This window comes from Barbatula barbatula, assembly GCF_947034865.1.
Source record: "Barbatula barbatula genome assembly, chromosome: 19".
Lineage (NCBI taxonomy): Eukaryota > Metazoa > Chordata > Actinopteri > Cypriniformes > Nemacheilidae > Barbatula > Barbatula barbatula.
The window spans coordinates 20461737-20477545 of record NC_136782.1 but is presented as its reverse complement, the minus strand read 5'-3'; the positions used below and the strand labels follow the sequence as shown (position 1 = coordinate 20477545).

The 15809-nt window shown below is 39.7% G+C and overlaps 2 protein-coding genes across 2 annotated transcripts; one reads left to right on the top strand and one right to left on the bottom strand.

The window, feature by feature from the left end:
• The first annotated feature begins 896 nt into the window (after positions 1–896).
• On the top strand, positions 897–7678 carry sgpp2 (sphingosine-1-phosphate phosphatase 2). Its single transcript, XM_079482371.1, has 6 exons — positions 897–1196; positions 2190–2351; positions 3925–4104; positions 5461–5550; positions 6210–6719; positions 7284–7678. Exons 1-6 carry the CDS (start codon positions 900–902, stop codon positions 7335–7337), a joined length of 1293 nt encoding a protein of 430 aa, XP_079338497.1. The 5' UTR covers positions 897–899; the 3' UTR covers positions 7338–7678.
• Positions 7679–10021: 2343 nt separating this feature from the next.
• farsb (phenylalanyl-tRNA synthetase subunit beta) lies at positions 10022–15503 on the bottom strand. The gene is made up of 17 exons (XM_079482358.1): positions 15377–15503; positions 14831–14886; positions 14406–14560; positions 14231–14306; positions 13971–14086; positions 13715–13865; positions 13527–13635; positions 13369–13439; positions 13222–13283; positions 12996–13047; positions 12740–12801; positions 12444–12651; positions 12244–12324; positions 11679–11771; positions 11261–11378; positions 11025–11177; positions 10022–10415 (listed from the first exon to the last, which is right to left on the bottom strand). The coding sequence occupies exons 1-17, from the start codon at positions 15432–15434 to the stop codon at positions 10264–10266; spliced, it is 1773 nt and encodes a 590-aa protein (XP_079338484.1). The 5' UTR covers positions 15435–15503; the 3' UTR covers positions 10022–10263.
• Between the last annotated feature and the right edge of the window lie 306 nt (positions 15504–15809).

Genomic DNA, 15809 nt, shown 5'->3' with positions numbered 1-15809 from the left:
TTATTTTGTTACAAACACTGTTAAATATGTACAGCAACCTCTAAACGTATTCACAGAATATACCCGGATAAATGTTTTCTAGTTTAAAAAGGATACAAATGTTAGTTGTAATTCATTTGTTTTGGTGCCGCCCTCTGGTTGTTGGCAAAATTTACTTGACTTTCTTGTTGAAAATATCAATAGAAATGTCATTTAACAATGGAAACATGTATCGTTAGGTCTGTTTGTCAATCAGAAAGATAAAAGAAAAAAACATGCTTTAAAGCATTTAAGGAAGAAATTATTTACCCTCCTATGTAAACTTAATTTTACCCTCCAAAAACCAGAAAGCTTTTCATATTCTACAGTCAACTATTTTCATGTATTTATAACTTTGCTTAATCCCCCTAGCAAGATTTGTTATGTTTACGTACCTTTTTGTCATATCTTTTTAGTTTTTTTAGTTTAGTTTTATCTTTTAATCTTCTAATTTCATTGCTTACAATAATGTTGCTATTCAATAAAAACAACTGGAAACATATTTACGAATTCTGTGATATTTAATGGTCATCTTACCATCCTACACTAGTTCATCCCCTTATGGCACCATGTAAGATGTTTCCATACTTTCAATCATAAATAAGTATAAATAAGCTTAAATAGGCATAGGTATTCTGAACTTTAAATCATTTATTTGTTTAACTTTATTGTTTAACTTGTTTAATTAATTTGTTTGTAATACTTCTTAAAATTACAACAAAAACTGTTTTCAAGTTTAAGAGATAACCGTACAACAGGAAAGACCAACCTGGAGCAGCCGTTCTTCCTCAGGTAATGCACCCAGCCAATCAAAACGAGCACAAAGTCAATACGTCAGCATCGACTGAATGCACGTTCACGCTCTGTCACCTGCCGCTGTAATGCACACCTGTGCGCGCGGACCGGGCTGGTGCGCAGGAGTCAAAGCTAACGCGGCCATGTGGGGGGTCATCTCGTATCTGCAGAGTCCGGAGCTCGTGGCCGGTTTCCAGCGGTTCTGCGGACTGGTACCGGTTCCTACGGAGACTCCAAACGGATCCGTGAAGGCTAATGGGGACTCGAGCGGTTCCGTAAAGACTCATCGGCGCAAAGCGGAGCGCGTAAACGGGAAGCCCGCTTCACATGACAGTAACTCCAACTATAAAAGCGACAGTTTACAAAGTGACAACAAAATCAGAGTAAGTATTTAGGGTTTCATTCAAACGACTTAAAAATGAAAAGCCGCTTTTTCCTAAAGTTAAACAGTTGAGTTTCGGCTTTTTACAACAGAAATACCAGAATTTCCCGTTTCTCGGGTTGGGTTACTTTTGAGAATCGCTTGAGAAACGTGCTTCAAAACCTGAATATAGCCTATGAGTTTCCACATAAATGTTTGTATTGTCAATGTCAGATATTTACACTTGCATATTTAAAGGAGCTGTAAAATATTGTAATGTTTAGTTAATTTCTTTAATGACTTTAATATCTTTGTAGATTCAAAGTGAATAAATGTCATGACATTAGACCAAATAGGAGTTAAAGATAACAATATAACATTTCAAGACCAACAAAAGGGTTGTTCGATTTTGAACCGTGAAACGTTTTATTTATACTAAACTAAAAAGGGTATTTGGACATGCGTTGTATTGTCTGTCTCAACACTCTTGAGAAAGTAACTAACTAGAGGTTACTATTTACAAGTCATATTAATAGTGGGTACATGAATGATCTTTATAGAGCAAATAACCTAATCAAGAAAACGACATTCTAGTAAACATGGCTTCCGAGGCCCTTTAAATCAAAGTGTTTCTAAATGTCTAAATGTTAATGTAAATAACAACAATCCTTATCAGCACCCGGTCATGCCAACTATGAGGGCAGAGAAAGTAGAACTAGTGATGTCCATTATCAGATGACTATTAACTGCGCACTTATGCTAAAAAAAGATCATCAGACGTTCTCAAATGCTGAATGTCATCTAGATTTCATACACCATAGACTACAGTGATGGAAGAAAATCTACATTTTAAAATAATTGATGGTAGTTGATATCGTGTCATAGTGAAAATGAAAGGGCCTCAACAACTAGAACAAGATCCCTTATTCTCTTAAACTTTAGTTCAAAGGTATAAACTAAGGCTTATTTGTAATTGAAATCATCTTATACAGCTTTGTCTTTTTTCTGTGTACAGGAACATCATCGGCCTCAGTATGAGGTGAAAAACTGGATTCTCTATGTCCTGTTTGTGGCGTCAGCAATGCTGGGGCATGAAGTGTTTTACATCACTTGCCTGCCCTGCATCCACTGGAACCTCGACACGTTCCTGTGCAGGCGGCTTGTCAATATGTGGGCTGTGAGTCTCTCTATCTCTATCTATCTCTATCTATCTCTCTCTATCTCTCTCTATCTCTCTCTATCTCTCTCTATCTCTCTCTATCTCTCTCTATCTCTCTCTATCTCTTTGTCTGTCTGTCTGTCTCTCTCTCTATCTCGCTCTCTCTCTCTATCTCGCTCTCTCTCTCTATCTCGCTCTCTCTCTCTATCTCTCTCTCTCTCTCTATCTCGCTCTCTCTCTCTATCTCGCTCTCTCTCTCTATCTCGCTCTCTCTCTCTATCTCGCTCTCTATCTCTATCTCGCTCTCTCTCTCTATCTCGCTCTCTCTCTCTCTCTCTCTCTATCTCGCTCTCTCTCTCTATCTCGCTCGCTCTCTCTATCTCGCTCGCTCTCTCTATCTCTATCTCTCTCTATCTCGCTCTCTATCTCGCTCTCTCTCTCTATCTCGCTCTCTCTCTCTATCTCGCTCTCTCTCTCTATCTCGCTCTCTATCTCGCTCTCTCTCTCTATCTCGCTCTCTCTCTCTATCTCGCTCTCTCTCTCTATCTCGCTCGCTCTCTCTATCTCGCTCGCTCTCTCTATCTCGCTCGCTCTCTCTATCTCGCTCGCTCTCTCTATCTCGCTCGCTCTCTCTATCTCGCTCGCTCTCTCTATCTCGCTCGCTCTCTCTATCTCGCTCGCTCTCTCTATCTCGCTCGCTCTCTCTATCTCGCTCGCTCTCTCTATCTCGCTCGCTCTCTCTATCTCGCTCGCTCTCTCTATCTCGCTCGCTCTCTCTATCTCGCTCGCTCTCTCTATCTCGCTCGCTCTCTCTATCTCGCTCGCTCTCTCTATCTCGCTCGCTCTCTCTCTCTATCTCGCTCTCTCTCTCTCGCTCGCTCTCTCTCTCTATCTCGCTCTCTCTCTCTATCTCGCTCTCTCTCTCTATCTCGCTCTCTCTCTATCTCGCTCGCTCTCTCTATCGCTCGCTCTCTCTATCGCTCGCTCTCTCTATCGCTCGCTCTCTCTATCGCTCGCTCTCTCTATCGCTCGCTCTCTCTATCGCTCGCTCTCTCTATCGCTCGCTCTCTCTATCGCTCGCTCTCTCTATCGCTCGCTCTCTCTCTCTCTATCTCTTTTTCTCTATCTCTTTTTCTCTATCTCTTTTTCTCTCTCTCTCTCTCTCTCTCTCTCTCTCTCTCTCTCTCTCTCTCTCTCTCTCTCTCTATCTCTATCTCTATCTCTCTCTCTCTCTCTCTCTCTCTCTCTCTCTCTCTCTCTCTCTCTCTCTCTATCTCTCTATCTCTCTATCTCTCTATCTCTCTATCTCTCTATCTCTATCTCTATCTCTATCTCTATCTCTATCTCTATCTCTATCTCTATCTCTATCTCTCTTTCTCACATACGCACGCAAATTAATGTATGCTCATGCAAATGACCACACACACGTATGGTTCACTATGGAGTTTTACTGTAGAATTAGAATTATTTTCATTCATTGTTACAATTTCGATTTCTGTTGTTCTATTTTAATACGTTTAGTTCAATATTGTTTTCAGTTTTATTCTGTAAAATGATTTAAACAAAATCTTTATTCTGCCTATTACTGCAGGTTGTGATGTATATTGGTCAGGTCATGAAGGATATTTTAAAGCTGCCTCGTCCTCCAGCTCCCGTTGTGGTCAAACTGGAGACGCGTGTCGATGCCGAGTACGGGATGCCGTCCACGCATGCCATGGCAGCCACTGCCATCTTCTTTACGCTTCTGCTCAGTGCTCAGGAGCGAGTGAAGGTGAGGTGCTTAACATACTGAAGGGGCGGGGCATCAGTGTCCATCAGTCACTGGAAGTCCCTCCCACACATCTGCTCTGTGGCTTTACAATGAACTCCTGAGTAAATGATTGTCAATCAATGTCAGCTGTAGATGGATGCATTTGTCTGTCAGTGACTCCTGCTCTGATGTCATCAATGTTATCGATTAATAATAAGCTATATAAAATATTTCAGAATATCTGCCAGCGTCCTTATAAACACTCCGTAAAGCTGAACTATCCCATAAGGGTGAAGAGATCTACATTAGCTTAAAGACTTCACCCATCACCCCGTATATGTGATTTATAGAGTATACCATTCAGTTACACACGAGTTCAAGTGACCCATAATCCTTTGAACTTATTCAGCAAGCGTTCTTCATTAACTTCATGTGAAAGACCTCCAGCTGATAGAGGAGGAGAGGTAGAGATGGACAGATGGAGGGAGGAGGAGACGGAGAGGACGAGATAGAAAAGAGGGGGCGTGGTCGCTCATGAATACGTAAAGATGCTTCCAATGTTGTCAGTGATTAACAGAGTCCTGAATAAACCCTGTGGGAAGAGAACATGTCAGGGGCAGAAAGAGAAGGATGCCAGGGAGGAGATGAGAGGATGTTGTTAGAGAAACATCTATACGTCATGAGTGACAGACAGAGTGGATGGAGACTACAGTATAGATGATTCCTTATAGAGAGAGAGAGAGAAGATGGGTGGAAGGAAGGGAGGGAGGATGTTTTTTGATGAATGAATGAAAGCCTGGAAAGAAAATGGTCTAATAATTTGTTATCATAACTGTGTTTTAAGAAAGTGTGTTTTTCCCCCCAAAAAATGTCCTGGCAGTTTTTTAAGTAAATTAAAGTCTCAAAATGAATATAATGAAATAATAATATAACTTGATCATTATGTTCCTGGACCTCAAGTTTCCAAGGTTTCCAAAGATTTCTGGTTGCACAAAGAAGCATTCATTTCTTTAAAGTACCATCTCTTTCTTACTTTTTTATAATCTGAAGAACCTTTCGCCACAAAGAACCTTTTATGAAACAAAGGTTCTTCAGATGTTAAAGGTTCTTTATGGAACCAAAAAGTTTTAAGGCTTTTGAAGCACCCTTTTTTTAAGAGAAAAATTCCCTGTATATTGCTATGGATAAAAGCATCTTAGATTTGTTATCATGAATATAAACCTGTTTAAAAACCCACTGTTTTCTTCATGGAAAAGTTCGTATTTGCAAAAACACATCTCGGTCTCCAAAACATTAAACGGCGTGTGTGTAAATGATGTAAAAAAATATTTTGGTGTGAACTATTCTTTTTAAAGGTGTTTTTTGTGTTCACATTAGTTTCAGTTTGAAGTGGGATTGACTGTGGCCGTGGTTCTGTCTGCACTCGTGTGCTTGAGTCGTCTGTACACTGGCATGCACTCGGCTCTGGTAAGTCTGGAGTATGTTTCTTTTGTTTGTAGATAAACTAGTGGAAAAGAAAATGGGCTTTTGCGTTAAAAATAAAACAAAACATTGACACTCCTGCATAATTCATGCAGACTGGCAACTCTCCATAGATTTTCCCTATAGTTCCTTAAACAACAAAGCAGTTTTATGTTTGCTAAGGCAAGAGTTTTGTCAATCACTCATACTTTGGTTAGTAACCTTCAGCATTAAACTTGTAATTCAACCTGTGCCATCTGTGTGGCATGCTGAGGAGTGTTTTTTTTTTAAAGATTGGACTTTAAATATTACCCTTGTAAGTATTGAAAATGGGTCCAAAAATCAAATTTTCATAGAAAGTGGTAATTGTAGTTTATAATTTCTATGCTTTTTAATCAACATCAAGGTTTATCTCATTGCAACATTCATGTAAATTCTTCAAATTTTGTAATCGTCCGTTTCTGAAGTTTAAGGTTTCTTTCTGTTTTAAATCAGATATCGTGTGTATCATGTGTTCTGCATACTGTGGAAAGTGTTATACAATACTTTCATAAATAGTGTCAGAAGATAATACCATGGTACTTTTACTGACTATTATGTATTACATAATTTAGTACACATGACAGGAACATGAACTGAAAGATTGTTATGTTCCCTCCTCTCAGGATGTGATTTGCGGAGCTCTTATTTCAGCCGGCATCATGATCGTGTCGTACCCTTACTGGGAAACCTTCGACCGATTGCAGCTCCACAACCCCATCTCTCCCGCGGTGGCTTTGATACTTCCCCTTTTCCTGTGTTACAAATACCCCGAACTGGACCATTACAGCACCACTCGAGGAGACACCACCATTATTTTAGGGTGCGCGGCTGGAAGTTCCGTCGGATACTGGGTGAATGAGAGATTGGGCCGGACCTTTGAACTAGTGGCGCCTTTTCCGGTCACTCTTTCCCCTCTGACTCCTACAGCGTTCGGCCACGGTGTCGCACGTTTCCTGGTTGGGGTAGGGATGCTGGTGCTGACCCGGCAGGTGTTCCGCTGGGCGAGTCTGCGGGCGCTCTGTCTGGTGTACGGAGCGTCCCCGAGGGACATTGATGCTCGCAGAAGGAAGGAGATCGAGGTGCCCTATAAATTCATCACGTACACGACCATCGGCCTGGTGAATAGCATGATGGTGAGTAGAGTGTTTGAAATGATGGGACTGATGTGATTTCTGTGGAGCTTTAATGGAGATTCTTGCTGTGAATTTGGACCGACGTGCCTTTTAAAGAGAAACCCTCCCCATCAGTCCTCGTCAAGGGATTCATTCACTTGTGTCTGTTTTTACAACTTATTAAGTAAACAACTGCATTTCCCCAAATCAAATTGAGAGAATTACAGTGTATAGATGACTGGTTTCAGGAGCTGTGTGCCATTGGTTGAGTTACAAACAGTCCCACTTTAATTTTTTCCACCTCTATTTTGGGCTGGTCAGAATGTTTATACAGTACTAAAGTATTTACAGTTTGTTTGGCTTACGGATGAGTTATAGTTGTTTCTGTAAATTAAGCTGGGATATGAGAAAGTAATACCGTTTACTTTGGAACTCAGTTCAGGACAGATTTATGATGTATCAAAAATGTCATATGAACATGTAACTGTACCTTTGAAGTGGTAGTACGGCCAAATATGAAAAGTATTTTATCATTTTTTCAGCCTAATATCATACCAAACCTATATGACTTTTGTTTTTCTGCAGAACACAAAAGACGATATTTTGAAGAACGTCGGTTACCAAACACTGGTCCCATAGGCTTCCATTGTATGATGCAAAACCACTCGGACTCAAAATGTCGTCTTTTGTGTCCCACATAAGAAAGAGTCAATCAGGTTTTTATTTACATGGGAGTAAATAAATGAAAGATTTTTGTGTACTGTCCCTTTAGCGTGTAATACATCTGATGCCATCATTAGAACGGCCTTTCCGCATCTCAAATGCTATGACTACCATCTCTGTCAATATTACTCCTTTGTTTTTTATCATGCAGATATAAAGTTGATATTTATTGCAAAAACTGTACTATGAGGTTCAGGTACAACTTGCATGTATTTGTGTCTATGAGCCAATGCTGCTGTATAAGGAATAAACCAGGTAAAATGAACTCCTCGCCTACTGTTCCTCATCCGTCTGTTTGGTTTAAAGTGCTGGTTTGGTGTTTGCTCTGTGGTTTAATGGTCCTTTGTGACTCCTCAATATCTCAAAATATTACACAACCACAAACACGCCTCTCGTGTAGCCACAAAGTCTCACACCCCAGCCTGAGCTCCAGACAAACCTTGATAACCTCAGATAAACACACACCCAAAACAAACACTGCATTGTCAAATGTTTAAACCAATACTGCTTCTCAGATTTTACAATGTTAATATTCATTCAATCTATGTTAAAATTACACTTAAGTGTAGAAATGGTGAAGTGGCATTTAAGCTTCTTTAAAGGGATAGTTCACCAAGATATTTAGGAAAATGTTGTTGGCCCGTTGACTTCTATCGTATGGACCCAAAACCTATGCAAGTGAATGACTGCCATCGCTGTTCGGTCAACAACATTTTTCAAAAATCTTCTTTTGTGTTCTGCAGAAGAGAGAAGGCCATAAAGGTTTGAAACGATAAGTGGATGAGTGAATGATGACAGAATTTTCTATTTGGGGTAACTATCGCTTAAAAGCAGGTAAGTGCATCATGGGATGCCTTGTAAAATACAATTGAAGCATCCGTGTATGCTGGATACCTGCTTCCATTCAAGCACATGACAAACCCATTCAGGGAAGTCTGTTTGAGATGTTGTGGTGAATTTATTACACAAACATGTTTAAGTGTCATGTTTAACCAAAAGAAAAGGTCCTTGTAGCAGTACTATAATATACTCGCATACACAGGTTACTTGTCATTTATTTCTACAAGACGGCACGTGTGAAACAGACACACACGGACAGCTGAAGCTGTTAAACTTGCTAACACACCCCTGACAGCTCAGTGCATTTTAAACCCTCTTCTGTTTTGAACAGACATAAACCGCACCTTCGTTTCTGCCACAAGAAGATTTATAACTGAAGACAATAAACAGTGTCTGATCGTTCTTAATGGTGTTTGCTAAAAAAAAGAAAAGCGATTCTGCTCATTACGTCTTCAGGTTTTAAACATCCATGATGCTTTTGGTCAAGTGATTTACATCTGATGCCATATCTAAAGATGAGAATGCATGACAAAAGACCTGTGTGACCATAATAGGAGTAAGCGAGAGCACTAGCAACGTAATATATAAACTATTCAGAACATTTTAACTACTTCATACTGTAGGAACACCCTGGAAACCACCTTCATCACCCTCCTATTATGTAAAAAGAAAACGTCATGTTTAAAATGACAAGAGTGTGGGGTAATGATGACCGAATTTTCATTTTCAATGTGAACTATTACTTAAATGATAATGGATTTGGAACCCAAATTACTATTATTAAATGCTTAGAAGTCTCTTGGTGAACATCCAATCAGCTTCCACGTGCAAACCACCATGCTGGAAGACAAAGACGGTTCACTTTTTCTCCAAAAGTGCCATCCCCTGATTGGGTCACCTTTACAGTTTAAAGAGACCATAGTCTCTGCTGGCCTCCGGTCCTCTATTTCTGCTCTGGACAAGGCCCCGTCCCCTAAGTCTGTGCCAGGCTACAACCTTCAACCAACATCAACTAAAGCCTCAACAAACTGCATCAGGACATTATAATGGGCAAGTATCATACTTCGGCTTATTAAACAATAGAACACCATCAAACCTTCTCACAGAGGTGTCTTCGAAGGAAGAAACTGATGGTTTGGTTCAGGCCGAATTTCAAATGCTGCCATATATCCATGCGCTGTTCTTCTCTCTGCTTCAACATCAAACTCTTCCAATGCTAAGCTGTGTGTGCATATGTGACCCTGGATCACAAAACCAGTCTTAAGTATAGCACAGGAACATTTGTAGTAAAAGCCCAAAATACATTGTCTGGGTCAAAATTATAGATTTTTCTTTTATGCCAAAAATCATTAGGATATTAAGTAAAGATATTTTGTCATATTTCAACCCAAAATATATAAAAACTTTATTTTTGTGAGTGGATGGCCTGCTACAGTGCCTCGGATTAACAACTTCAAAGGTGATTTTCTCAATATTTAGATTTTTTGCACCCTTTACTTCCAGAGTTTTACACTCTTGTATCTCCACCAGATATTGTCTCATCTCAACATCCCATATATCAATAAAAATCTTAACTATTCAGCTTTCAGTTGATGTAAAAATCTCAATTTCGAATAATTGACCCATAAGACTGTTTTTGTTGTCCAGGGTCACATATGATTGTTATGCATGAAGTTAAGCAGAATCACGTGTAGATCATGTTGTAGTCGAGACCAGCTCATTCGATTCCGAGTCAATACCGAGACCAGAGAGGGCTGAGTGAATGCAAAAACTCATTTAGACTTTTAAAATCCATATTTATTAATTTCTAAGTTGTGCTGGCACAAGCATACACTCGTAATGTTCAATAGCTGTAACATGTACTAGCCATAGACAAAATATTTTATTGTTTGACTAAAACATGCTGTTGTGACGTATAATGAGTGAAAACAGTTTGTGAGGGAGGAGCCAAGATAGCATACAGTTGTGGGGCGTGGCATACAGTCATAGCTGCGTTATGATGTCACAGGAAGGGCTCGATGTCGATATCGATGGCAGAGCAGGGCATGGTCAGCTCAAAACGATTGATGACGTCGGGGTGAAGGACCCCTAAGTGTCCGATGCTTTTGCCGCGAGAAAAGATCTCAGCACAGCGACCGGGGAAGAAGGTGGAGTCTGTAAGACAGACAGACAAGATAATGCGAGTTAGGTTAGTACTACGAGTAGATGCTGATGTTTGGCTTCCCAGAATTTCAGTTGATATCACATGGCATTCACAACAACCCATTTCACTTCCGTCCCGTGATGCATTTCTGAGTAAAACAGGTCTTTTTACCAAGTCTGAAATGTATTGTAGAGTTAAAAGTTAACCAGCTAAATCTCTGTGTTAATTATTAGCAGGATTTTTAAAAGACTGCATTAACAACCACAGACCTAAAACAATAATAGCTGTTTGATTATGAGCTGACATTAATTCCAGTCGAGGTGACTTAAAGGTATTATATTTAGATGAAAGATTGTGAAAACAAACATGTTTGTCTTGAAAATAACATGCAACAAGTCAACAATTCCACAAATAGAACAAGTCCAACCAAAACAACTCCAAGACTTTCCATTCATATTGTATTGACCTACTACATGAACCAAAATGCTGTTAAATATTAACCGCTGAAACTTTAAATATGACGGTCATAAACAGTATCACAGGGGCACAAACATCTCTCGCGCTCCCAGCATCAGAAGATGGACAGCATGTCCACAAGTCACTTTAATATTATGACTCACCCTCTGCCGCCTGGATGTGGTATCCGTGGTTACGTCCCGGTTTGACATCCAGCAGCTGCATGACCCGATCAAGAAGTCCGTGGATGACTTCGAAACCCGGGCTTTTGTTGTAGTACACGGCACACAGTCGCCGGTTATTACGCGCTCCTACATCTGTATGTGTGTTTAACATCATGATGTTCATTGATATTGACATTAAATATAGATGATGAGATGCAGTCTGGGAGTCTACATACCTCGCGTTTCATCTTTAAGGACGACATCTGAAATCTCAAACAGTTTGAGAGGAAGGGGCATCTTCCTGTTGGCGGCGACTGTTTTCAAGAGACCAGCCAGAAGTGTTGTGCGTGCCACCTGCACACCAGTGACAACCAGCATCTTTAAGTTCGTCAACTCTCAGTTTACGGCTAACTTCACTAATTACTTAACACTTCACTATAAGTTTCTATTTATATAGATGTATTAAATGTATTATTACTTAATACAGTTATTTATTGTTAATTTCTTTTCAAATACTTTGTTTTTTTAATAAGTAATTATTCAAATAGATTATCTTTAAGTTATATTACTTCACTGGATAACTTGATATAAATGTTGGCGGACTGACCTCTAGTGGTCACGTGTGGGAAAAGCTAACAGGATGCTGTGCTTCACCTGAAACTCTGCGGTCTTTGGGTTGGAGATGTGCGCTGCTCGCGTTTCTGCAATGTTCTTCCCAAGTTTATCGGCAATATCTTCTTCTGAGCACTGCAGAGAAAGAGACTTTTATTAATGAGAACATACAATTAAAATGAAGAGATTCTTGTTCTTCTAAAACAGGTATGTACTATATATACATACTATAACTCTTAGGCCCTGTTTCACAGACACGGCACAGCTTAAGCCAGGACTATGCCTTATTTAAATAAAGTTATTTATGTCACTTTTATTAAAATCACTGGTGTGCATCTTGAGACAATGGAAGTGATATATTTTAAGATATTACTGGGCAATTTATATTCAGTTAAGACATTCATTTTAGTCTGGGACTAGTCTTAAGCCTTGTCTGTGAAACCGGGCCTTATAAACACAGTCCGTTATATAATATAATCATATCTGTTATGTTGATGCATTTAAAAGGTTTTGTTTCTGCTTTTTAGGTATTAGTATTTTGCAACCCAAATTGCTCGTGTGAGATGAGAGAGAGAGAACATGGATGGATTGAGGGGTCATTTCTCACCAAAGCGAAAGTTAACGCTTCAGTAAATCCAGCAGCTGCAAGGTCTTGTCTTAATAACTCTGTCAGTTTATTCAGAGGGAGCTGCGCAGACAAACACACACAAGATCAGAAACACAAATCATTTAGTCATTTATTATTGTAATGGATGCGCATAACAGTTCTTCAGAGATTCTGATTGGTCAGAATGAATGTTAGTCAACCTGATTGGCTACTGTATAAGTACGGGGCGTGGTCCTGACAATGTTGTTAAAGCCAAAGGCAATGGCAGCGTCCTCCATGATGTCACACGCGTGGATGACATCAGAGCGTGTGGGTGGGATCTCGACCTGGATCCGATTGTCCTCACCGCTGACCTCTGACCTCAGACACATCTTGGTCAGGAGCTGAGCTACACTTTCAGCTGACTCGCTGAACACAAATAAAAGCACAAGTTCAAGATTTTACATCGAAGGAATGATATGGATCATTTATATCACGTCTCATGTGTCACACTTACTTGATCCCAACTTGTTTGTTGATAAAGTCTGCAGAGAGCGTCTCCGTCCTGTAAGCCAGCTCCTACCAACAAGTGTCGACAGTCAGCAAATGACCAAACATTTGAGATAACATTGCTCTATCTTGTAACTAGATTTATTCTTCCTGAAAAAAAATAGTTTGATTTGGGATTGGGACTGTCAAAAAGAAGACTAATATTCATTTTTTGTTCTTCGATGAGATAACATTTAGAGCAAAAACTGAAGTTGAATACATACAGGATACACACATGATCTTCCATCTGGAGAAACAACCTCCGCTTCCTCCACCCTGAATAAAGAGAGAATCACATCTGTTAAGTTCACTTAATCATTAGTAAACACTGGACATACACAAATAACTTGTTATGAATGCTTCTAAATAATGCATATACAGAAGTAAACAATCACTTGTTGACACTTAACATGTGTGTGTGTGTGTGTTTGTGTGTAGTGCATAACTTACGTGAACGGCTCCTCACAGTACTCACTAAACATGGTCACTACCATATCCAGCACAATCTTCGCCTGAAAACACACACAAACCATCATTATCACAATCAACATGCATTCGATCCGATCCGATCTAAAAACATGATCAGAATTCTCGTACCTTTGTGAGGTCCATAGCTGTGCACTCGATAAAAATGTTCTTTGTGTTCAACGAAATCTTGCTGTGGTCTCCTGAGATGAAAGAATTCAACATCCTAAATCAAACCTAAACTGTGCGTTTGTCATGTCTGCTTTCATGGATCTGTGAAACGGACTCACCGTTGATAATGGGAGGCATTGATAGGACGATTCCATTGCTGTCGTATATGATGGGATACAGAGGCTCATTCTCTATGATGTGCAGGTAGTGTCTCAAATGACTGTCAGTCTGAAATAAATTCAAGATATTCAATTTAGCGGCTGATAAATACGTATTAAACAGCCGACAGCAGCCAATCAGAGCTCACCTTATAGAGACCCATGAGTTCAGTGGCGGTGTACTCTTTGCTCTGATTGAGCGGTTTGAAGCGAATGTCTCCGGGCGGTTTGGCCGTGTAGGTGAACGGACCGGAGATGGTGTCCAAATCATGTGTTCCTATGGCAACCAGAGTTCTCTTCCTGAAAAGGAGAAGAGGCATGGTTATGAGTCACACCGAGCTGGACCATAATGGAACACATATAGAAGATTTCAACAAAACCGAGTGTGAGCAAGTATTTACACACCTGCAGATGTTTTGGTGAAGTTTCTCCTGCAGCTCTATGAAGCTCTCGTATCGCTCCTGATTGAACGTGATGTTGCGCAGCACAGCTGCTACCGCGTGTGGCCTCACAGACGCCGTCTACATGGACACATGAGGAACATGTGACATAAGGATCAGCAGTAAATCAGCACCATTACTCTGAGAGATCTCTCTCTCCATACTTCAATACAGCCGAAGGGGTTTTCTCTCATAGTATCGGATATGGAAATATGAATCATTCACCTCCTCAGTTATGATCAGACGCTCAGGCTCTCCCCCATTGGCTGGACTCACACGCTTGTACCGGGGAGCGTCAATCCTATAAACACACACACACAATCATCTTTTTTTACTAAAAACTAATTTAATTGAGATGCAAAATCACATAAATGACTTGATTATAAGCACTTGGTCGTACTTCTCTTTGAAGACCTGCAGACCCCTGACCAGACCCTCCAGACACAGCAGATCATAACGGTTGGCTGGCACATCGATCTTGTACAGAACAACATCAGACGCGCCCTCTGCCTTCTGATCGCCCTGTTCTCGGCTTATGATATCCTTCTCTGAAGTCTAGACATTAATATCAGGACGCATTATAGACAAACGCACGACAACAAAACAATGTAAATGGCTACATACATTTGTACAAATGTAAATAACTGTCTATTAAATAAATATGATTTAAATGAATAAGCTAATTGTAATAGCTCAATAATTGTAAAACAATAGCATACGCCCTGTGAAGTACATTAACTATGTATTCGTTTTTTTGTAAAGTGTTGTCTCTTCTCCTTATTTGTTTATTTATATACATAATCTTAAATGTAAAATTCGACTTACGATCTCGTCCAGCTCGAGTCCGAACTCGAAACATAGTTCATCAAACTCTTCATCAGCTAAAAACAATAATAATTTTGTTAGAGGAAAGTGTGTGTGTGTGTGTCGCGTTGTGATGACGTCATCAATGTGCTACGCTAGGACATCTGAGGTTTTCAAATGAATGAGGAATAATATTTACTTCATTTTAAAACATAGAACGTAACGCGTTCAATCAAAAGCTGACAGGAGAACCGTACCGTTTAAATACTACACAAAATCCTTAACTAAAATCTTTAAAATATCGTAATAATCTGAATCTGATGCAATCGCTGCGACACACTGGATCAAACACACGCATCTAATGTACATTTATTTGAGTCACAATACTGACTCGTTAAGCAAAGTTAAGACGATAAGAGCGAAAAAAATCAGTTACGACTTATAATATACATTATGGACTTATTCCTGCATCGTTTCTTTATATGGAAACACGATCAAACGCCCCAAAAAAGATTAATTTCCCTAGAAATGTAGATCGTGTCGGGTTTATTATGATAAATCACGTACTGTACGTTTTCCCCAGGGCTTCAAAGAGCAAATCTCTCTTCACGCTGACAGTCGGCATGGTCGCAGCTGATGATCAGTCCCGAAGAGCCGAGCGCCGCACGAACATTTCAAAATAAAAGACCAGTCAAAAGAAAAATAGACATTTTACAAAATAAAAGAAAACAGCATGACATCATGTTAACAGCTACAATGTTTTAATTAAAAAATGCATTGGGAAATTCTGAAATTAACATGAACTATACTTCTACAGCACTTCTTAATGTTCATGTTAGCGAATGCATTAGCTAATGTTAACAAATCAAGATTTTAATTGGACTGCACAAAACACGATTTGTCAGGTAGGTGCATTTCAAAAAATATTAGAAATATATAATATTTCAATTACTATGTGAATTCCATCAGAGTGACCAGTCCCGGTTAATATGTTCACAAA

Excerpts from the sequence above, each read along its gene's own strand:
- sgpp2 (XM_079482371.1), top strand. The coding sequence starts at position 900 with ATGCACACCTGTGCGCGCGGACCGGGCTGGTGCGCAGGAGTCAAAGCT. Across the intron at positions 2,352-3,924 it reads GGCTTGTCAATATGTGGGCT|GTTGTGATGTATATTGGTCA; the intron begins GTGAGTCTCTCT and ends CTATTACTGCAG. Across the intron at positions 6,720-7,283 it reads GCCTGGTGAATAGCATGATG|AACACAAAAGACGATATTTT; the intron begins GTGAGTAGAGTG and ends GTTTTTCTGCAG.
- farsb (XM_079482358.1), bottom strand. The coding sequence starts at position 15,434 with ATGCCGACTGTCAGCGTGAAGAGAGATTTGCTCTTTGAAGCCCTGGGG. Across the intron at positions 14,307-14,405 it reads CTGCAGGTCTTCAAAGAGAA|GATTGACGCTCCCCGGTACA; the intron begins GTACGACCAAGT and ends GTGTGTTTATAG. Across the intron at positions 11,772-12,243 it reads AAGCGTTAACTTTCGCTTTG|TGCTCAGAAGAAGATATTGC; the intron begins GTGAGAAATGAC and ends CTTTCTCTGCAG.